The sequence below is a fragment of the Thalassophryne amazonica genome, chromosome 3 (genome assembly GCF_902500255.1).
Source record: "Thalassophryne amazonica chromosome 3, fThaAma1.1, whole genome shotgun sequence".
Classification (NCBI taxonomy): Eukaryota; Metazoa; Chordata; class Actinopteri; order Batrachoidiformes; family Batrachoididae; genus Thalassophryne; species Thalassophryne amazonica.
Genome location: NC_047105.1, coordinates 5,773,349 through 5,797,526, shown reverse-complemented (window position 1 = coordinate 5,797,526; position 24,178 = coordinate 5,773,349). Strand labels below are relative to the sequence as shown.

Here is a 24,178-nt window from a genome sequence, read left to right as displayed (position 1 = left end):
CGTATTTCAAATTATGAATAAATTACAAGAAATGTGTGTCAGCAGTCGCATAACTTACCTACAATGTATGTCCCGCATGTGTGGAATTTATGACCCATACGCTGTCATACATCGAAAATATTGTGCATGCCCAAAATTTTTTACATTTACTAAAGTAAATATGTACACGTGTAGCGTGGCGGCTACATGTTGCGTGCGTCCCGGCATGTCTGATGATACAGTCAGCAGAAGCATTTTCCTTCCTGTGATTTCTGATTACCATGTGTACCTCTTTTTAATACCGAATGAAATGTTTAACCCAAAACAATGTAAAACAATAAATAAAAATACAGAATTGTCGTTCTAAGTTTAGGCTGAAGTGCAGAGAACTCTTCAGTTTTGTTTACCTTTTCTCTCCAGGAGGAGGAGCTGCACATCTGCCAGGAGCCATGTGCCTCCCTCACCCCAACATGGAAAGTAAGTTACAGGGGCCGGGGCCGGGGGGAGGAACTTCACTTCGACCAAGAGCAGGCGGCGTTCCACTGGAGCCCTTTATACATCAGGTTTGTGTCGCCAACAGTATGAAAGATTTTTTTGGGCAGCAATTGCTATGGATTAACCCTCACCAAAATAATTTTGTCCCTGTTCGGGAGTGTGACGCATGTAAGAATTTAAATACAAATGAAAGGCCCTGTGTACTTTAAACACCACGATATAAATGTTCAAGTAAATATACGTATTTCTGTAATTTTCTGTAATGATTTCCAGGTCGTCACATTTTGACACAAACTGTTCATTTTGACACCACTGGGCTACTTAACTGGTCATGTAGTGATGGAAGCGGGCACTGATCGAGTGTAAATGTGTTGCAAGGTGGTAGTAAGAATATTTAGCTTCAAGATGACTTTGTGTTTTCATTCCTCTACTGGTGGTTGGCTCTCACTGCGGTTTTGTATCACTTCCTGTTCCGGAACACAGCAGTGTTTTGCTGTATCTGTTAGCTGTTTAATCTGCGCAGTTAGATTGATCTAGTTAACTAGATAACGATTTGCTTCACAGTGTAATCTTCACGTGCCTTAACTAAAGCACTCTCTCTGCTGAATCACCTCTAAATTATTTACACATTATTCACTTTGTGTGTGTTTAGGAATCCGCTAGCTTAGCGCAGCTACTAGCTCTTAGCCGGTTTAGCATGGCGGCTTCTCCTGTCTCTCCCGCACTTTTCTGCTCTGGGTGTGAAATGTTTAGTTATTCCTCGGCCTCCTTTAGCAGTAATGGTACTTGTAATAAGTGTAGCTTATTTGTAGCTTTGGAGGCCAGGCTGGGCGAATTGGAGACTCGGCTCCGCACTGTGGAAAATTCTACAGCTAGCCAGGCCCCTGTAGTCGGTGCGGACCAAGGTAGCTTAGCCGCCGTTAGTTTCCCTCTGGCAGATCCCGAGCACCCGGGAAAGCAGGCCGACTGGGTGACTGTGAGGAGGAAGCGTAGTTCTAAACAGAAGCCCCGTGTACACCGCCAACCCGTTCACATTTCTAACCGTTTTTCTCCACTCGGCGACACACCCGCCGAGGATCAAACTCTGGTTATTGGCGACTCTGTTTTGAGAAATGTGAAGTTAGCGACACCAGCAACCATAGTCAATTGTCTTCCGGGGGCCAGAGCAGGCGACATTGAAGGAAATTTGAAACTGCTGGCTAAGGCTAAGCGTAAATGTGGTAAGATTGTAATTCACGTCGGCAGTAATGACACCCGGTTACGCCAATCGGAGGTCACTAAAATCAACATTGAATCGGTGTGTAACTTTGCAAAAACAATGTCGGACTCTGTAGTTTTCTCTGGGCCCCTCCCCAATCGGACCGGGAGTGACATGTTTAGCCGCATGTTCTCCTTGAATTGCTGGCTGTCTGAGTGGTGTCCAAAAAATGAGGTGGGCTTCATAGATAATTGGCAAAGCTTCTGGGGAAAACCTGGTCTTGTTAGGAGAGACGGCATCCATCCCACTTTGGATGGAGCAGCTCTCCTTTCTAGAAATCTGGCCAATTTTCTTAAATCCTCCAAACCGTGACTATCCAGGGTTGGGACCAGGAAGCAGAGTTGTAGTCTTACACACCTCTCTGCAGCTTCTCTCCCCCTGCCATCCCCTCATTACCCCATCCCCGTAGAGACGGTGCCTGCTCCCAGACCACCAATAACCAGCAAAAATCTATTTAAGCATAAAAATTCAAAAAGAAAAAATAATATAGCACCTTCAACTGCACCACAGACTAAAACAGTTAAATGTGGTCTATTAAACATTAGGTCTCTCTCTTCTAAGTCCCTGTTAGTAAATGATATAATAATTGATCAACATATTGATTTATTCTGCCTTACAGAAACCTGGTTACAGCAGGATGAATATGTTAGTTTAAATGAGTCAACACCCCCGAGTCACACTAACTGCCAGAATGCTCGTAGCATGGGCCGAGGCGGAGGATTAGCAGCAATCTTCCATTCCAGCTTATTAATTAATCAAAAACCCAGACAGAGCTTTAATTCATTTGAAAGCTTGACTCTTAGTCTTGTCCATCCAAATTGGAAGTCCCAAAACCCAGTTTTATTTGTTATTATCTATCATCCACCTGGTCGTTACTGTGAGTTTCTCTGTGAATTTTCAGACCTTTTGTCTGACTTAGTGCTTAGCTCAGATAAGATAATTATAGTGGGCAATTTTAACATCCACACAGATGCTGAGAATGACAGCCTCAACACTGCATTTAATCTATTATTAGACTCAATTGGCTTTGCTCAAAATGTAAATGAGTCCACCCACCACTTTAATCATATCTTAGATCTTGTTCTGACTTATGGTATGGAAATTGAAAACTTAACAGTATTCCCTGAAAACTCCCTTCTGTCTGATCATTTCTTAATAACATTTACATTTACTCTGGTGGACTGCCCAGCAGTGGGGAATAAGTTTCATTACACTAGAAGTCTTTCAGAAAGCGCTGTAACTAGGTTTAAGGATATGATTCCTTCTTTATGTTCTCTACTGCCATATACCAACACAGTGCAGAGTACCTACCTAAACTCTGTAAGTGAGATAGATTATCTCGTCAATAGTTTTACATCCTCATTGAAGACAACTTTGGATGCTGTAGCTCCTCTGAAAAAGAGAGCTTTAAATCAGAAGTGCCTGACTCCGTGGTATAACTCACAAACTCGCAGCTTAAAGCAGATAACCCGTAAGTTGGAGAGGAAATGGCGTCTCACTAATTTAGAAGATCTTCAGTTAGCCTGGAAAAAGAGTCTGTTGCTCTATAAAAAAAGCCCTCCGTAAAGCTAGGACATCTTACTACTCATCACTAATTGAAGAAAATAAGAACAACCCCAGGTTTCTTTTCAGCACTGTAGCCAGGCTGACAAAGAGTCAGAGCTCTATTGAGCCGAGTATTCCTTTAACTAGTAATGACTTCATGACTTTCTTTGCTAATAAAATTTTAACTATTAGAGAAAAAATTACTCATAACCATCCCAAAGACGTATCGTTATCTTTGGCCTCTTTCAGTGATGCCGGTATTTGGTTAGACTCTTTCTCTCCGATTGTTCTGTCTGAGTTATTTTCATTAGTTACTTCATCCAAACCATCAACATTAGACCCCATTCCTACCAGGCTGCTCAAGGAAGCCCTACCATTATTTAATGCTTCGATCTTAAATATGATCAATCTATCTTTATTAGTTGGCTATGTTACCCTGACCTCTAGTAATACTGTGAGAAATCTTGGAGTCATTTTTGATCATGATATGTCATTCAAAGCGCATATTAAACAAATATGTAGGACTGCTTTTTTGGCTGGACTATTGTAATTCATTATTATCAGGTTGTCCTAAAAGTTCCCTGAAAAGCCTTCAGTTAATTCAAAATGCTGCAGCTAGAGTACTAACGGGGAGTAGAAGGAGAGAGCATATCTTACCCATATTGGCCTCTCTTCATTGGCTTCCTGTTAATTCTAGAATAGAATTTAAAATTCTTCTTCTTACTTATAAGGTTTTGAATAATCAGGTCCCAACTTATCTTAGGGACCTCATAGTACCATATCACCCCAATAGAGCGCTTCGCTCTCAGACTCCAGGCTTACTTGTAGTTCCTAGGGTTTGTAAGAGTAGAATGGGAGGCAGAGCCTTCAGCTTTCAGGCTCCTCTCCTGTGGAACCAGCTCCCATTTCAGATCAGGGAGACAGACACCCTCTGTACTTTTAAGATTAGGCTTAAAACTTTCCTTTTTGCTAAACCTTATAGTTAGGGCTGGATCAGGTGACCCTGAACCATCCCTTAGTTATGCTGCTATAGACTTAGACTGCTGGGGGGTTCCCATGATGCACTGAGTGTTTCTTTCTCTTTTTGCTCTGTATGCACCACTCGGCATTTAATCATTAGTGATTGATCTCTGCTCCCCTCCACAGCATGTCTTTTTCCTGGTTCTCTCCCTCAGCCCCAACCAGTCCCAGCAGAAGACTGCCCCTCCCTGAGCCTGGTTCTGCTGGAGGTTTCTTCCTGTTAAAAGGGAGTTTTTCCTTCCCACTGTCGCCAAGTGCTTGCTCACAGGGGGTCGTTTTGACCGTTGGGGTTTTTACGTAATTATTGTATGGCCTTGCCTTACAATATAAAGCGCCTTGGGGCAACTGTTTGTTGTGATTTGGCGCTATATATATAAAATTGATTGAAAATTGATTGATTGATTATGGACTCATACATACCATTCAGTCACAAGTGTTTTGCCGGTTAATATGTTCTTTATATATGATTTGGCGCTATATATATTGAAATTGAAAAGCTGAAGCCCAGCGCTTAACCACTAGACCATCACCTCCCCTGTTTGTGTGTGTTTGTTTTTTCTAATGTTCCCAATAAAGCTGTGAACAGATGCAGACCCCCGATGTGTATGATGGTGCGTTTCTAATCCCGATCTGTGTGTTGACAGGTGGGCGGTCACAGCAGTATGATGCGTTACGATGACCACACTGTGTGCAAGCCTCTGATCAGCAGAGAGCAGCGTTTTTACGAGTCGCTGCCTCCTGATATGAAGGAGTTCACTCCAGAGTACAAAGGTCAGTCAGCGCTGCCCGGCCTTTCAAAGGAAGGGGTCTACAGGTGTTGCCATGGTTACAGCTGTGGGCACTGAGTGTTTGTTCAGTGTTTGAGGGTGCAAACATGTCGTCTATAAGAATGAGGTTGAACCTAATAGAAACAAACCAGGCGGGTTTAGTTTGTCACAGTGTGCCGCTGAGCTCTGTGCACAAACATAACATACTTGACCGTGAACCTTAACCGTCTTGCTGGCCTCCAAAAAGATGCTAAAATTACTGTTTTGGTCAGAGTGTTGTCCTGGTTCTCACCTACGACTCACCAGAGGGGGCGCCCTATTATTATTGGCTTGCTTTGCTGAGATTTACAGGCGGCCGTACTTCTGGCTGTGTTATAACTGGTGCAGTGTTCATAATGCGAGCATTAGAAATATGTCCAATGAGTGTAAACCAGACTGGACAAACAAATTCATCAGTAATAGATTCTGTGCAATTTCGATTTATTTGGTTTATATAGCACTAAATCACAACAAAACTGCCTCAAGGTGTTTCACACAAGTAAGGACTCGCCGTACCAACCCCCAGAGCAGGGGTGGGCAATCATGTGCCATGAGGGGCTGAGACATTGCAGGTTCTCCTTGCTACCAATCACCTCAGCAGTTGATTTCATTAATGATCAGGTGTCTCAGCAGGTGATTTAACTGACAATAAAGTGTTTATGTTCAGGGGAAAAGCTCATCAGCAACCCACCTGCTGAGGTGACTGGTTACAAGGAAAACCTGCAGTGTCTCAGCCCTTGTTGCCCACCCCTGCCCCAGAGCAAGAACACAGGTGACAGTGGTAAGAAAAAACTCTCTCTGATGATATGAGGACCATGCTACCAAAAAGGTTTACACAGCTCAGCAACAATTGACAAGAGTCCATGCAGGTGTCCACTCCACCGTCAGGGGGAGGGAGTCATGAAGCCACTCATTGGATCTGTTCATACAGTGGAGTCTGTCCCATATCCGCCACAGAAATCATCCAATCCAGCCGCATCTCTGACAGAGAGACGAAAGAAAACAGAAGAAACACAACTGCATCTTGCTGATTTTACTCCTCCTGAAGCAGCACATAGCAACCAGATAGAATATCCTCCTGCTGTCCCACATGGCTTCGGGCTCTGTAAGCTTTGATATTTCAAAGTTTGACCTGACTGTCATTAAACGTCCAATAGACATCATCACATTTGCGTTTCTTGATTCTTTCGTTTGTCCAACTGCAGTCGGTAGGCAGGTAATCACAAACATTGCTAACTCAAAAAACTCTGATTCAGCGAGGAGAGAAACGACTCAGACTGAATGTTTTTTCTGATGGAAAATGGAATATATACAAGTACAACCACCTCGTATAGTGACTCAGTGGCTAAAGTGTTATTTCTGCCTGTGTTACAGGCTGAAGGTCTTTTGACATTACTCGTCAAAGGAAGAAATACAGATGTTTAAAGAACTGAAGTGGTTCAGCCTGCCTGCTCTCTCTCAGTGGGCCCATAGCTGTTTCTCTTTGTTTTTGCTGTGGTAACAAACTAAACACACTTTGTCAGCTGGCATAGTTTTCTTCCTGCTGCAGCATTCATCATTTAACAAATGCCATAACAGATGTGAGCATGAACAAAGTTGGAGAGGGCAGGAATGCAATGAGGAGGAGAGATGGAGGGGAGCTGAAGAGGCATTCCTCATTGCATGAAAAGCACATGCGTAACGAATACGATTTAATGACAGCTGCTTTGTTTAGGTGGGCTAGTGAAAACGACGCACACGTTAGCCTGAGCTGCAGCAAATACACATTGAATCCAGCCATTATCATATTGATTTACACCGCTTTGTCGCTTTAAGAGACTTTTATATTCAGTTCAGTTTCAGTGTATTTACACAGCAAAATAAATCGCTACACAAGTTACCCCACGAGAGTAAGGTTCAACCTCACCAAGCCCCTGAGCAAGCAGAGCACCAACAGTAGGCAGGAAAAACTCCCTCAGGTGTTTTTTTTGTAGGAAGAAAGCTCCATCAGACCAGACTCGGGGGTGACCATCTGGTTTGTGGTGTCATTTCTGTTATTGTTAGTATGGCCAAAGAATTATCAAATGTGGAGACAGGAGTGATTCAGCTAACACCCCTCTTCTACAGGGCACCGTTCTATTACGATAGCCTACAATTAAAAAAGTGCAAAAACAGGATGAAACTTCTTAATCTGGCTTTCCTCCTAACAGCCTGTCTTATAAAATATAGACCTGGTAACTTGTGGGTTGCAGACCTGGCAACCTGCCCGAAAACAAAAGTAAGGAGCTGCGTCCTCGGCCACAAATGCCGCAAACGTCGCTTCTGCTTAAGCTTTTTTACCCCAGTGGAGCCCGATCAAAGATGTTTCAAACTGTACTCAATCAGACTACCTCATTTAAAGATGTCAGAACATGAATGAAGCTGTTGACACTATGAACACCTGGAAATTACCACACACTAGCAATGATTTTGCAACTCAGGATGAAATTTTTGAACAGCTTGAAAATTTCACCCAGATTTCAAAGTTGATGCTGATGATGGCCGTAACTACTACATATACCAAGTTTGTTCAAGATTGACAAAGATGAATCAAGAAGTTACTGTGGCGCTTCAAAATGAGCCCCAATTTGCTATTCTGGAGAAAATGGGAAAGAACGGCTCTCTGTGAAATAGCCTCATAAGCAACCATATACATGTTGAGTCTAATGGTCGCAGTGACCACTGGCTCATAAAACATCCAGAGTCTCAGAAAAATGGAATATCATGGGTGACTGAGAGATCAAAACCAGTTCAGTCACAGTAGGAACCTTCTCTAGTTATCATCCATTAGATGCACCAAGAAGTCCTTTGCATGCTCTGGATTTCCCTATACAGCAGATCCTTCTTGCCAGTACTCCATCAGCTTGTCTGCAGACAGAGAACAACATATAAATCCATCAGCCAAAAGCAACCTTCACAGTAACACCAACTTACAACAGCAAAATACCAGATAGAAGGAAGTGTACGTATATTTACGTTACGTAATCTTGGCATTATGGTGGTACTACTTGTTGGGTAGTATTGATAGGCTTCGGTGCTTTTATAGTTCCTCACAGCCAAAAATATCTGCATACATAATCGAGGGCCACTTTTTCATGTCATCTTTCCACACTGTTATGACCCGTGGGTGAGCCAGAGTCGATCCCTTTGAGCTTTTCAAAAAGGTTTTTGTTTCTACCCATGTATATTGAAAACACTGCTCACCAGAAGTCCTAAGACAAAATGGAAATACCTCTGTTGTGAAAGTGGGTGGGGCTGAATAAAGTGAATGAGTTGTAGTGTGAGTCTGTTTTTAGAACATTAAACCAACAATTTTTCAAAGAACTCAACCCTTTTATTTCCTGTTAATTATGTATTTTGTTTACAACCCCAATTCCAATGAAGTTGGGACGTTGTGTGAAATGTAAATAAAAACAGAATACAATGATTTGAAAATCCTCTTCAACCTATATTCAATTGAATACACCACAAAGACAAGATATTTAATGTTCAAAGTGATAAACTTTATTTTGTTTGTGCAAATATTTGCTCATTTTGAAATGGATGCCTGCAAACATTTCAAAAAAGTTGGGATGGGGCAACAAAAGACTGGAGAAGTTGATGAATGCTCAAAGAATACCTGTTTGGAACATTCCACAGGTGAACAGGTTGGAAACAAGTTGAGTGTCATGACTGGGTATAAAAGGAGCATCCCCAAAAGGCTCAGCTGTTCACAAACAAAGACGGGGCGAGGCACAACTGCATGGGAAAAAATAGTCCCAACAATTTAAGAACAGCGTTTCTTAACGTTCAGTTGCACGGCATTTAGGGATTCCATCATCTACAGTCCATAATATAATCAGAAGATTCAGAGAATCTGGAGAACTTTCTACACATAAGCAGCAAGGCCGAAAACCAACATTGAATGTCCGTGAACTTCGATCCCTCAGGAGGCACTGCGTTTAAAAGCAACATCATTGTGTGAAGGATCTTACCGCTTGGGCTTTGAACACTTCAGAAAACCATTGTCAGTTAACACAGTTCGTCGCTACATCTACAAGTGCAAGTTAAAACTTTACCATGCAAAGCGAAAGCCATACATCAGCAACATCCAGAAATGCCGCCACCTTCTCTGGGCCCGAGCTCATTTGAAATGGACAGACACAAAGTGGAAAAGTGTGCTGTGGTCTGATGAGTCCACATTTCAAATTGTTTTTTGAAATCATGGACGTCGTGTCCTCTGGACAAAAGAGGAAAAAGACCATCCAGATTGTTACCAGCGCAAAGTTCAAAAGCCAGCATCTGTGATGGTATGGGGGTGTGTTAGTGCCCATGGCATGGGCAACTTTCACATCTGTGATGGTATGGGGGTGTGTTAGTGCCCATGGCATGGGCAACTTTCACATCTGTGATGGTATGGGGGTGTGTTAGTGCCCATGGCATTGGCAACTTACACATCTGTGATGGCACCGTCAATGCTGAAAGGTACATCCAGGTTTTGGAGCAATACATGCTGCCATCCAAGCAACGTCTTTTTCAGGGACGTCCCTGCTTATTTCAGCAAGACAATGCCAAGACACATTCTGCACGTGTTACAACAGTGTGGCTTCGTAGTAAAAGAGTGCGGGTACTAGACTGGCCTGCCTGCACGATTTCACATATTCACCACTTTCATCCCTGAATATGTGAAATCGTGAGTCACTTTTGTGCGGATTAAAGTTACTAACTGGGTCTCCTCGTCCTCCGTTCCGTTCACACAGCTCCAAACGCTGCGCAGTTCTCTGCCGAGTCAAGTTAGAACGATAGAATCCAGTCGGAATTAATAACTTCAAAGCGAAACACCGTTTTATTTTTATTTATGTCCAGAGATCAAGGATACAGTGACCAATTTCATATTTATTTACTTTCAGACTTAATGAAATACATAGAAAACCTGTAAAGCCTACTTTTAGTACAAAATTCACAAGAGGTATCGATAAGGGAATCGATAAGGAATCGGGTCGATAAGCAGAATCGATAATGGCATCGATATCAATAAAATCTTATCAATACCCATCCCTAGCCACAAATCGGCCATGAGTAAAGCCAAATTGCAGCGTATGCGACTTAATGACGTTTAACTGTATGTACAATTTGTGATATCCATAGAGCCTAACGATATGTCAGTTGGCTGATGTTATTGGTAGATATGAACCTTCCATGATGTGTCTGTGTCTCGGTTATTTTTGCAGATGCAAAAAAAAAGTTTAATTAATAAATTATGGTGTCATTACATAGTTTGTCCAGCAGGTGGCACTGTGACAGCATTGCTTACAATGCTGTTGATCATGGCTGGGACCCCCATCATCCCTTGATCACATTTGCTGCAAGTGACGGAGGAAAGCGAGCAGCTGCCATTAATTTTCAAACAGTGGGTGTTTCAAAGTGAGAAGTGGTCACTGTGCTGCCATGTGGGCCTGTGTGTATGTGTGTGTATATATATATATATATATATATATATATATATATATTTCTTTCACTTTCTCTTTTATTCTTTTTCTCTGGGATTCTTCTTGTTGACTCTTGACTAGTCTTGTTGAAGCACTCAGGTTTGCATCGTTTGACCGTGACATATTTCAGGGACACACACTGATCTTGTACATTTTCTTGCTGAGTCTCTAGAACTGGTCCTGGTCCTCTCCCAGGAAGCAGTCTAACCTGAAATTAGGTGGAACAGTTGAAGGGTTTTTTTTTGTTGTTGTTATTGTGCTCTTAGTCCCCCACTCAGTACCACATCTGTATCGTCATGACTACATCCTGTGTTGTGGTTTTGGTCTCAGTGTCATGACAACAGCAGAGTCTATAATTAGTTCTGGCCTTCTGTCCGTTGCTGTTGTCGTCCAGTTTAAATAACTGAACCCCGAGCTGTCTGAGAGAATTAAAAAAAAAAGTCATCAGGGCTGAGAGCTGAAGCACCAACTGTTTACACTGATGTTGGCAGATGAAGTATTTTCTGTCCACACTGTTAAAAGGCCGTTCAGAGGAAGTCGTAGCACCGTGTTTTTGTAGCATTCAGCAAATCAAAGTCTGAACACTCTGAGTTCACTCGTACAGAGAGCTCGACTCCTGAGCCAGCAGAGGTTTTTCAGGACTTCACGGGACTGAAACGTTCTTTGATATTTCTGCATGATGCACAGATGAAGAAGCACAAACCAAGTTTTCAAATCAGACAGTGCAAAGTTTTATTTTGGTTTAAAGAAAAATTTTGGCAACACTGTGGCACAAAACCAGACCTGTCAGAACTGTGCATGTTCTTTGGCGACTCCGCGCGTAAACGCTGCCTCTGTCTTTGTCGTTTTTCTGCGTCTTGTCAGGTGTGGTGCTCGTTTGCTTTGAAGGCGACTCTGATGGCTACATCAACTTGGTGGCCTACCCATACGTTGAGAGCAGCACGGAGGGAGGCGGCGGCGATCACGACGAGCGCGACGCCTCTGAGAGAGAACAGCCGAGGAGGAAGCACTCCCGCCGCAGCCTTCATCGCTCCTCCTCCTCCCTGGAGCACAAGGAGGAGCGAGCTGACAGGAGGGACTCCCATGATGCAGACGCTTCTGATAAGTAAGTGCCTTGAAGTTCTTGGCGCATTTCTGTCATTGGATGAAAACGGAATGAATCGGTGCATTATTGGTGTTGGAACACAAAGGCTTTCCCAGGCTCACCAGCCAGTGACTGTAACGGCACAGTGGCAGAATCACAACTGAACAAACGACAAACTGAACAGGCAAAACTCTCCAGTAGCACCTGAGTGGAGGTCATTTAGCCATTTGTTAAAGGTCGGGTGCGACGTTGGGTTTATAGCTTATGCTGCCGTCAGCGGGACATCGTTGGTGCCGTTGTTGGGAAGTTCCTGGTCGGTGAACTAGAGTTTGATTTCTAAACCTCTCTGGATGTAACAGTCCGAATGTCAGTCTTCTTCTCTGTTACTCTTCTCCTCCGCAGTCTGGCAGAGCTGAAGAGTCCTCGGCTCGACCCCAAGCTCCATTCAGATGTTCCCTTCCAGATGCTGGACTGGAACAGTGGTTTGAGTGCGGAGAAGATCAGCCACAACCCTTGGAGTCTGCGCTGCCACAAACAGCAGCTGAGCCGCATGAGATCCGAATCCAAAGACCGCAAACTCTTCAGTATCCTTCCTCATCTGCTCGGCACGCAGCATTGGATAAGTAGCACTTTACATGGAGAACGGGCAGGGCTCGAACCAGGAACCTTTCTGCACAGTTCAGTTTGTTCATATCACAGCAAATCATAACATGTCATCTGAAAGTGTGACAAGTGTGGTGCAGAACGTGCACACTGCGTGAGCAGAAAGGCAGAGCAGATTATTGATCGATTGTTGATTAGCTCCAGAAAACAAAATGTGCACATTTAAAATAGTGGGATAATAATAAAAAAACAAAAATCTGCTGCATTTTATTCCAAATGTTTCATCACCATTAATTATCAAAATATTTGTTTTTTCCTGATGTTCAGATAATTAATGTCTTCTTGTCTGATCAGTTTGTAATTTGACGCCTCCTGATGTGATGCTGCTGCACTGAAGAAAAAAATGGGCTGTATAAAAACAAGAAAAAAACACTTATAAATCTAAAGTTTTTTTTTTATTTTTATCTTGGTACACTGCAAGTTATTTGGTTCTTATGGTCCAGTCACACGGCACTTAACGAAGGGCAACAAAGCCCTGAGGAAACAAGAAATCTGGACTTTCGTTGACTGTCGCTGGCATCATTTAACCTTCGTTCAGCTTCATTCCTGCAGCTGGCGCTTTGTCAGGATTTTTAAACTGTTGAAAAATTTGGTCGAAGGGCAACGAAAACCTCAATTCGTCCGTGTTTCATTTTGCTGTCGTTTTTGATGTTTTTTTAATCATTTGTTTAGTTTTTGTAACGTTATTGTTTATTGACTGCTGCGTTCATGTACCGTCGGAAATTACACGGCAAACCTGTTTGCTTGGATTTTTTTATCTGAGTGGGGGGGTCAGCTTCACTGAGCTCAGGCACCTTCTATAGGCCAGAATTAATTTCTTGTGTGGATACAATTAATTGTTTTGCCACAAGCAACTGCTGAATTTGAAACAACAAAAAGTTGTGTAATTTCCGACAGTACTGGAACGCAGCGGCAGGAGCAGCTGCTGTGTGTGCTTATTTTTTATTAAATACAGTGGTCCCTCGTTATAATGCGGTTCACCTTTTACGGCCTTGCAGTTTCGTTTTTTTTTTTTTTTTTTGCAATTTTGCATGCTTTTTTATTTAACAGCGCATTGTGTTCTGCATCCTTATCAGGTGGGCCGGTCGCGGCACCGGTCGTTTGGTCGTTTAACAGCGCATTGTGTTCTGCATCCTTATCAGGTGGGCTGGTTGCAGCACCGGTCGGCATCACCGTGATTGCTCTCACTGCCTCTGATGCGCTTACTGAGTCTGCGGGCTCGGTAAACACAGCAGCGGACCACTCACACCGCCCTCCTGTCTGCTGTGTGGAGCTGCGCCAAATCTGGCAACAGGTCCAGAGGCTACGCTCGCTGTTTTGGTGCGGATGTTGACCGCAGCCGCAGAGCTCCGTGGCCAAGAGAGGACTTTGCGGGTCCTGCATCCGTACCTCCGGAGGCAGTGAGCGAAGGGAGAGTTCTGCATGTGTCTGTTTATAATCTTCTCGCCAGAAGAAAAAAGAGAATGTTTACACAGGAGAGAAAAATGAGAAAATGTTAATGCCTGTTTGAGAAAAGTGTATAAAGTGTGTAGTGAAGGGTTTTACAACCTTAAAACATCTATAATAATTGCAAAAAATAGCGCTGACTACTTCGCGGATTTCGCGTATCGCGGGTTATTTTTAGAACGTAACTCCCGCGATAAACGAGGGACCACTGTATAACAGTATGAGTGTAGGAATGACAATCCAGCCCTTATGTACATGTGGCAACAGGTAGATGATTCAAATGATTATATAAAGAGATGTTCTGGAAGACAGAATTCATGTTGTGGATCAGCTGCAGCTGATGGAAATAACCGCATGTCTCTACACTTATATTTATTCCCTGTTTTGACAGTTTTCTCTTATAAATCAATATATATGTATATATATTGTAGTAACGTAATTCAGTGATACAGCAGTGACCACGCACACCATAGGTTATTTATTTTTAATTGGAGCAAGACGGAGCACGCAGCGTGTCATCACACATTCCGGATTCTGATGATGGAGATGATCCCTCTTTTGTTCCGGACGAGGAACCAGAGCAGGTGGATCCACCAACTTGTGCATAGATCTCCACAGCTTCTGTTTGCAGTTTCACCAAGACTCAAGCGCAGTGAGCTGCATCCCAGTGCCGAGTCCCGGAACTCAGAGATGCATACACACACTGCTCCAGCTGTGGGTTCAGGTGTGTTTTGTTTAAAGCGTCGAGGTTGTTGGCTTCGGTTTTGTTTAGTTCCTCTTTCGTCCCTTTTGCGCGCTTGCTTCACAGACTCGTCAATGTCAATTTTATTTATATAGCACATTTACAACAACAGCAGCTGCCCAAAGTGCTTCACAGTAAAAACAATATCAAAAACCATACCACCAAAACAGAACATTAAAATTCCAAAATATACAAAAACACATAAAACCAGACACACACAGCTTAAATTGTATTAAAAGCCAAAGCATAAAAATGAGTCTTAAGAACAGATTTAAAAGACTCTAGAGATGGAGCAGCTCTGATGTGCAAAGGCAAACTGTTCCAGAGTTTAGGCGCAGCCACCGAAAAAGCCCGATCACCTCGAGTTTTTAATCGAGATCTGGGCACATTTAATAAAAGCTGGCTTTCTGACCTCACTGATCTGACCGGAACATAAGGAGTCAAAAGCTCAGAGAGGTATTCGGGAGCCAAACCATTTAAACACTTGAACACAAGCAGCAGGATCTTAAAATCAATTCTAAATGAGACTGGGAGCCAATGGAGCGAGGCTAACACAGGGGTGATGTGCTCTCGTTTCTTCATCCCCGTGAGCAGTCGTGCAGCAGCGTTCTGATCCTGCTGCAGACGCTTTAGAGACAACTGGTCCAGTCCACAGTAGAGTGAGTTACAATAATTTAAACAAGATGTTATAAGCAAATGAATAACTCGCTCAAAATCACACACTGGGAGGTAAGCCTTCACTTTTCTCAAAATTCTAAGTTGGTAGAAACTGGCCTTTACCACAGAATTAATTTGCTTGTCCATTTTGAAGGGGCTGTCAAAAATAACCCCCAAATTTCTGACAGAATCATGCACACAGGAAGACAAAGGACCAAGCATATCACATGAACCAGATGACCATGCAGGGCCAAAACTAACTATTTCAGTTTTTTTCTCATTGAGAATTAGAATGTTTTGAGCCAGACAATTTACCAAAATAGTCAGAGAATTTGATGGGAGCTTCAGTGGCAGATAGATTTGCAGGTAATCAGCATAAAAATGAAAGGCCAAGTTGTATTTTCTGAATATGGTGCCAAGTGGCAGCATATATAGTGAAAAAAGAGCAGGACCCAAAACAGAGCCTTGTGGAACACCATCATTTAATGGTGCTGAGCTGGACTGGTGTGGCCCAAGGTGCACAGAGAAACTACGGTCTCTAAGATAAGATCTAAACCACTCCAGTGCTGTGCCTTTAAAACCTGCATAATACTCCAGACGGGACAGTAAAATACAGTGATCAACCGTGTCAAAGGCTGCAGTCAAATCCAGCAAAACTAAAATCCCAGAGCAACCAGAGTCAACAATTAAAAGGAGATCATTAAAAACCTTCAACAGTGCTGTTTCAGTACTACGAAGTGATTTGAAGCCAGACTGGAATTTTTCAAAAATGCCAATAGAATCCAAATGAGACTGAAACTGATCATAGACAATTTTCTGAAGGATTTTAACTAAGAATGGCAACTTTGAAACGGGCCTATAATTGGCAAGAATATTAGGATCCAAGGTGGGCTTTTTGAGGAGAGGCTGAACTACAGCATGTTTTAAAACTCCTGGAACACAACCAGATAAAAGAGAAACATAACATTTAAAATGTATGGCCCAAGGACAGAAATAACACTTTTTAAAAATCGTGCGGGAACAGAATCAAAAAGATAATTGGAAGGTCTTAATTGCTGAACCACTTTGAGCAATTCAGTTAAAGTTAGAGGCTGTGCACTCAGTGTTTAAATTAAAATCATTAGAGTAAGACACTGAGATCGAAGCCCTGATTTGTGACACTTTTTCAACAAAGAATGACAAAAAGCTGTCACACAGTGAGTCAGACAGCACAAGACCAGATTTAGATTCTGGGTTAATCAGACGATTCAGTACATTAAAAAGGACCTGAGGCCTGTGAGTGTTTATTTGCAATAAAATTTGACACAAACTGGGCTTTTGCTGACTTAACAGCTTCTTGGTAATCCACAAGACAGTCTCGAAATATTCCCAGGGAAACATGCAAATGATCCTTCTTCGATTTACGCTCCACGCGCCTGCATTCGCGTCTGTGCGCACAAGTAGTCTCATTGTGCCACGGCTCCGACGCAGACCTGGAGCGCTTGGTCACAAGTGGCGCAACAGAGTCTAGCGCTTCTGTGCAGACAGAATTAAATAAAATAAGCTCCTCACAGTTCAAAGCACTCGGGTCACGAAGTGAGGAGGGCACAGTGGCCAGAAACGCACTCGTAAATTGCTCCACAGACTGAGTTTAACACGAGCTTTGTGTGCACAGAAAGGTCCCGTTTTTCCACTGAGCCTGCAAGAGCTAAGTTAAATAAAATCAGCAGATGATCCGAGATCCGACAGACACATATCTCCTCAACTTGAACATTGAGGCCAAAAGAAAGAATAAGATCTAATGTATGCCCCTTTTCATGCGTGGGACCACTAACCCACTGCGTGAGATTTAAAGAGTCAATCACATTAAAAACGTCCTTGACCAGAGGCTTATTGTCACAACAGATATGAATATTAAAATCACCCACAATCTTCGGTGATAAAGCTCTTTCATCCACCTTTTCTCAACGAATTGTGACTGGTTTTTTTTTTGCTTTTTTCCCTTCGTTCAGGAATCATTGTGTGCCGTGTGACTGGGCCATTAATCTTAATTCAAGACCTCTTTTGTCAAGTGAAATTATCTGTCCATGCAGCGAGGCGATTTCCATCAGATCTAGTGTTTTTATCTTGGTTTTTTTTGATGGCCCTTTTTTTACTGTGTGAGATTACAGCAAAGAACAACACGGAGAAAAGGCAACAAATAAATCAGTCTGGATGTGAGTCGTGAGGGATGAAGGGACGGGTTAGTGGCTATCGGGTTAAAGGTCGTCTTTGGTCTGCAGCTTCAAAGAAACCAGATGACAGCTGGACAGCATGAACATGGTCCATCTGTCTTTAGTCCACACAGACCAGGGACGTTTGTTTACTGCGTCCTTCTGCCAGAGTCTGACCGAGTTGTTCATGTTTTTTCAGATTGCTGCTTTTACAGCTGCAGCAGCTCTCAGTGGAACGCTCAGCCACCCCTTTGATGAACGTCAGCAGCTGCTGTTATGCTTGATTACAGCTACAAATTTGAGACATCAGTCTTTTTATTTCATTTATTTAATTTTGTTTTGGGGGAGGGGGCTCCCCATCCTGTGATCGTACCTACAGATGTTCTGATCTGATGCTTAAAAATGCCCCCCCCCCCCCCCCCCCCCCCCCCCGGCTTGTGTTTAAATCTGTGATATACATATTACAGATAAACAACATTATCTTCAACCGCTTATCCGGGATCAGGTCGCGGGGGCAACAGCTCCAGCAGGGGACCCCAGACTTCCCTTTCCAGATAAACGACGACATAAAAATGCAGAAGAATCAAAGCTTTATAAAAAAGTTTCCTGTAGAGGGCAGTGTCTGTTCAAATAACACACACAGTGTAAACAAAAGGCTCAGATATCTGCTTCCACTAATGAGGGCAGAGCTCCATCCTGTGGTTGACTCAACTGCACCTGAATATTACTGAAAGTTGTCTTAATCATTTTCAACCGGTTGCCGGGGGAACAGCTCCAGCAGAGCACCCCAGACTTCCCTTTCCCGGGCCACATTAACCACCTCTGACTGGAGAATCCCGAGGCGTTCCCAGGCCAGTGTGGAGATATAATCTCTCCACCTACTCCTGGGTCTTCCCCGGGGTCTCCTCCCAGATGGACATGCCTGGAACACCTCCCTTGGGAGGCGTCCAGGAGGCATCCTTACCAGATGCCTGAACCACCTCAGCTGGCTCCTTTTAACGTGAAGGAGCAGCGGCTCTACTCCAAGCTTCCCATGGATGACTGAGCTTCTCACCCTATCTCTAAGGGAGACACCAGCCACCCTCCTGAGGAAGACCATTTTGTCTGCTTGTACCCGCGAGCTAGTTCTTTCGGTCTTGACCCAACCCTCGTGACCGTAGGTGAGAGTAGGAGTCGGATTATTATGTGACTATAATTATGCTTCCAGTGAGGAAATTAAATGGGGTGTTGGATTTGTTTTGGGGGGGTGGGGAGGGTTTGCTCCTTAACTGCAGTGTTTTTACCCAGAGTTCCTGCTGCTGGAGAACGTGGTTCACCACTTCTCGTACCCCTGCATCCTGGACCTGAAGATGGGCACCAGGCAGCATGGAGACGATGCTTCAGAGGAGAAGGCGGCCAGGCAGATGAAGAAGTGTGAGCAGACCACTTCTGCCAAGCTGGGGGTCAGAGTGTGCGGCATGCAGGTACAGTTCTCAGCCTCACGGCGCTCGGACCCTCAGCTGAAGGTGGTCGGCATTTAGCCTCAACATGCGCCATAGCTGCTGGGAAACCGTTCAGTCTGTGCGCTCGAAAATAAAAAACTGACTGGATTTGACAAAAACATCCTGATGCTGTCAAAACCATAACGTCGTAGGTTCAGCTGCCTGCCAGGTAACCTTAGTTGCACGTGGCGCTCCGTTGCTTCCTGCCTTGTTATTTAATTATTAGTCAGACCTGAAAATCACTAAGGGTCCCTTGAGCGGTCCTTGATCCCAAAGATTGTCCCGCTGTGCCGTGGAGCGTCATCTTGAGATACGCCGTCCTTTAATATTAACTCAGAGTTTGGACCTTTGTCTGAGTGTTGCTCCTCAGTGCTGTTTAAGAATGAAAACCATTTTCAGATTTGGTTTTTAAAGATTTCACACAAGTTTGTCACATTTCTTCTTCCAATAATTTAGTCTTTTTTTCTAGTTTTAATTTTGTGTTCTGTTTGGTTCCAAGTCAATGTTGTGGCTTCATTCATGGTAATTTTGGACTTGGAACGCCAAACGTGTCACTCAAATGTCGAGTCTGGGAGCACGGACTGCTGTGCACGTCACCGTATCCTCCACAGCACTGCACTGGATCCTGGCTGACAACCACCCAGGCAGACAACCGGCCCATCGTCACTTCTCAAAACACCATCGTTCTGCTGCAGCCAGGTGACACGTGGGCGTACACCATCTGGAGTCAGACAGAAGTCAAAAGAAATGTCAGAGTCACTGCAGGGTTGTTTTTTTTTTTTTTTTTTTTTTTTGCATACTGTCTCAGCTCCTCCTGATTTGTGGTTGTATATGAGATCTGTCTGCATGTGTTGATGTAGCTGAGTGGGTCACGCCAGGAATCAGCCATTACTCTGTTTCTTCGCAGGTGTACCAGCTGAGCACTGGCCACTACCTCTGCAGGAACAAGTACTACGGACGCAGCCTGTCTGCCGAAGGCTTCCGCCAGGCCCTGTACCAGTACATGCACAATGGGAAGTGCCTGAGGCGGGACCTCTTTGAGCTCATCCTGAATAAGCTCTGCAGCCTGAAGGCGGTGCTGGAGCGCCACGCCTCCTATCGCTTCTACTCCTCATCGCTGCTCGTCATCTACGAGGGAAAGGTGAGAATCTGCAGGATGATGTGTCTGCTCACATTCTGCAGCATCACTGAGAGTCTGACTTACACCTTTTAAATTTCCCATTGTCCTTGAACTAACCCTGTACACCAAATGCTTCTGTTGTGGAAAAATAACCAGATTAATTCAACTGGGAAGCTTTTCTTCTTCCTTTTTTTATTTTTTAAGTTCTATCTGCTGGTGACCATGATTGTGCTGTTTGCACAGAGGTGCAGAATGACAGAACTGTCAGTGGACTCTGAAGTTCTCCTGTTTTGTCCACACTCTGTGTTTAGATGTTTGGTTTGTCTGGTCCATGTCCAGTCTGAAACTGTGTTTTCATTGATTTTTATCTCTAAAGGAAATGAAGTTGAATAATTCTTTTCTTTTTTCCAGCCTGGTTTCTGCGGCGGTTCAGCTCCTTCTCAGCTTGACACTGATCTGTGCTTTGTGTTGATGTGTTGGTAGGAACCAGAGGGTCCAGTCTTCCTGAACACGGGGCAGACTGTGTCTTGGCAGAAGAGTCCTGCAGAGTCGCGGTCCGGCCCCGATGCCCAGCCGCAACAGCCCCTGTGTGGGAGAGACTTCAGCCAGAACCAGGAGCCAGGATCACTGTCCTCGCCCAGACCTGGATTCAAGGCTTCTCATCCTCCCCCCGCCCTGACAGACTGCAGGCCCCTCCTCCCCCCATCACCTCAGCCCCACGCAGAGTCCCAGCACCCGCCCACATTACTCTCTGTCGGCTCCTGTCCCCCCGCCCCCTCTCTGCCTCCGCAGCAGCCCTCCCTGGTGGATGTTCGTATGATCGACTTCGCCCACTCGACCTTCAAGGGTTTCCGCGGAGACACTGCAGTGCACGACGGGCCCGACCAGGGCTACGTGTTTGGACTGGAGAGCTTGATCAGGATCCTGGAGAGCCTGCGTGATGACAATCTGCCGTAGCGTCGCGCACCCGCGCAGTTTGTCGGGAGTTGGTCCGAGCTGCGTTTCTCACTGTAAATACAGACCTGTTCCTACAGGAATACGACCATCCCACAATGTAGATGTTGCTATAGCGACAACAGGAGATACAACAATATGATGACATTGGCTGTCACGAGCTCCGCCCACCCCACCCCCCACCCCTTTCTTTTTCCTCCCAGTATTCCCCAGACTCGCAGAAGCCAAACTTGTGGAACAATGGGAACAAACCCCCCCACCCCACATCTGTTGAAGCAATAGAAGACCCATAAAGTACCGCGTGTGCGTCTTAATCCAGTCCGTGTCCTGTAATTATCCTGTGGGTCGGCGTGTTGGTGCCATGTTTTCAGATGGACTCCTCAAATGTGTCACAACTAGAGCTGAAACGAGCGCTTTAGTTTTTTAATGTCTATATATATATATATATATATATATATATATATATATATATATATATATATAAATCACTCAGCCGAGTCCAAAGTCTTAAATTATATTTTTTGATGTTAAAACGAAAAGCTTTTTGTCCTCAGCTGTTCAACACCAAAACTGAACATTTGTGATCCAGGTCCTGTTTTTGTCCTGTTAAAAATTAGAAATTTAATTTAATTTGACCCCACACAAACGCACACACACACACAGAGTAAATTATTTTTGTAATTTGACCCCCCCCCCCCCCCCTTCATGTTTCATCTTATGTCACAGTTAAAACATTTTTAAAGTTCACTGCATTTGAAGTGCAACAACATCTCAGTGAGCCGATCTGTCAGAACGCGGCCTGATACAGATCCCTGGACCTGATCCCGGTGTGGGCCCCATCCTGAAGTTAATCGACTGTTTCAGCACTAGTCGTGACCAAACATTTGTCTTTCTGTGAGATTTTAACCACGTGACCAATCACATTTGATCAGGCGAGGGTCTGTCAAGCTGAAAAACCAAGAGACAAGCTGCAGCACTGTATCGCCCCCTAGTGGGCACGAACAGGAGACAGAACAAGAGAGAATCTGAATATTTTATTTTTGGTTTAAAAGTGATTATTTATTTTTTCTATTGGCTGTTGTCTTCTGTGTGTAAAAGCTGTAAAGTTGGTTTTAGCTGCAATCTGTGTTTGAAGTATCAAGAACATGAGCGGTATTCTTTGACATAACTAGACTCGTTTTCATTGGCTATTAACGGAGCTCCAGCTGTGCTCTGATTGGTTGTTGGCAGTGGGTGAAGGTCAATGCCTCATCCGTGTTTGAGTAGGTTTGATCTGTAGGGAAGCCCGTCTCAGGTTTCTGGGGGACCTTTTGAACAGGTTAAAGTCTGAAAAACATTCATCTGCAAAAAGATTTATTTTTTAAAATCTCAGTAATTCACAATAACAACACAAACGGGCATCATCGGGATGTAACACGGTGGGATTCCCAAATATCTGGATTTTAAGTCTGATTAAATGTTTGTCACGTTGCGACTGCAGCAGCAACTAAAAAAACAAAACAATTCAGCTTCATTTTGTCTGGACTTTCAGGGTTGCATTTCCATCAGGCTTCATTCTGCTGTGTGTGGGTGCGCGCGCGCGCATGTCTGTCACACTCGACAGTCTGATTCAGACGTCTAACATTTCAAAAGAAATTCCTGAAATCATGTTAAGGTTCCCAAAAGCTGTATAACGGTTTGCTGAGTCGTACAACAACTCGCCGTTCGTTGATCATCAGGAGTTTTAAGTTATTGTTCAGCCGATTTACACATTAGTCTCACACTCTGAGCACATGACGACCATGTACCCAAAAACAAATAGTAATTATAATAACTTGGATCTATAAAGCGCTTTTCAAGACACAAGTTGCATTATTCATTCACTCACACACTGGTGATGGTGAGCGACTCGTGTAGCTGCCCCGGGGGAAACTGACAGATCCGTGGCTGCTATTCTGTACTTACAGCCCCTCTGACCACCACCTCATTCATGCACATGAAGATTTTTGACAGGTTGTGAGCGAGATTTGAAGCACCGACCCATCGGTCATAAGACTGCTCGCTCTACCAACTGAGCTATTGCTGCCCCAATTCACCGAGCTCATTGTTTTATTTGGTGAATCCACCGCACCAAATGTGGAGCGGGTACCCTGGACCGGCGGAGAGCGGGGACCCTGGACTGGGCCCAAACCTGAACAGCTGCTCTTCTGTGACAAAACTATTTAAATTCTGATTTGACTCTAGAACCCAGTCAGCATTTTATTTTGGCAAGTTTTCTAAGTTTTTCATACATTACTGAAATTATTATTTTTTTCTTTTCTTTTTTTTACGTTCTTGTTTAACAGGGAAGACGAGAAATTAATTCTGAATTAGATTTTGTCACCTGTTATTTTTCTATCATTCCAGATCAAATGTTTTCTGCCCCATTTTTGGATCATGTGTATCCGTGTGAATAAATCTCTCTGGCGTCACAGCGGTGTGTTCGCAGTCCCACAGGGGGCGCCCCAAGCACTTAATATTGAATTACTGCACATAAAATATAAGAATTCTATTTCAAATCTGTCACCAAAAGCGCTATCTGATCACCAAAAGAATAGCACCACTTCACATGGTGCTATTCTGAACAAACAAACTGTGATTTTCCTTGCACACGCACACAGAAATGCAAACTGACTTCAGCTGTTTTTGGTATGCCTGCAGGGGCACTGTACTTCACACAGCTCATCAAAACACATTCGAAGATGACAGAAAAATGTTGAGTCGGTGTGTTTTCTTCCCCCAGTGTCTTAACAGTGACAAGTGAATTACAAAGAAGAGAGAATTGAACACGTCTTCAGAGTAGCAGCCGTCAAAGGTCCGGGTGCTTTTCTGACCCGGTTCCACAGAACCTGCAAACGTGCTGAGAAGAAATTGAGCATATGACAGTTTGTCTGGAAATCTGAAGTAGACAGAGTCTGTGCACATCCAGTAGCAGTGATGGGCACAGCTAAACAAAAGGTTACCTTCGATAACACTTAATCCACTAACTGAAAAGTTAACTTTTATGAAGCTGAACCGATAAACTCCTAAAAAAAAAATTTGCCAGAAGTTAGATCAAAGCTAAATCGATAACTTTCAGTATTGAGTTGAGTACACTAGCAGCTACTGACACAACAATGACAAAGCACTTCTGTGTCAGATCAGCCTTCTCTCAGCAAAAGAGACCTAGTGACCAGAGACAAAGGAGGTGAAAAACAAAGAAAGCGGGGAAAATAGACAATTTCTCTTCACA

General features: G+C 43.8%; 1 protein-coding gene across 4 annotated transcripts in view; it reads left to right on the top strand.

Moving 5' to 3' along the window:
* ip6k1 (inositol hexakisphosphate kinase 1) overlaps positions 1 to 22,093 on the top strand; it is a 41,037-nt gene extending 18,944 nt beyond the window's left edge. For 2 of the 4 annotated variants that reach the window (XM_034165185.1, XM_034165187.1), the window contains 7 exons: positions 400 to 542; positions 4,942 to 5,068; positions 11,454 to 11,694; positions 12,073 to 12,257; positions 18,661 to 18,836; positions 19,762 to 19,995; positions 20,458 to 22,093. In XM_034165185.1, coding sequence (XP_034021076.1) covers positions 400 to 542; positions 4,942 to 5,068; positions 11,454 to 11,694; positions 12,073 to 12,257; positions 18,661 to 18,836; positions 19,762 to 19,995; positions 20,458 to 20,931 — 1,580 coding nt within the window. In that variant the 3' untranslated portion in view covers positions 20,932 to 22,093. Of the gene's footprint in view, positions 1 to 397; positions 543 to 4,941; positions 5,069 to 11,453; positions 11,695 to 12,072; positions 12,258 to 18,660; positions 18,837 to 19,761; positions 19,996 to 20,457 lie in introns of all 4 variants that reach the window. The other 2 variants (XM_034165186.1, XM_034165188.1) reach the window with 1 other exon arrangement.
* The last annotated feature ends 2,085 nt before the right edge of the window (positions 22,094 to 24,178 follow it).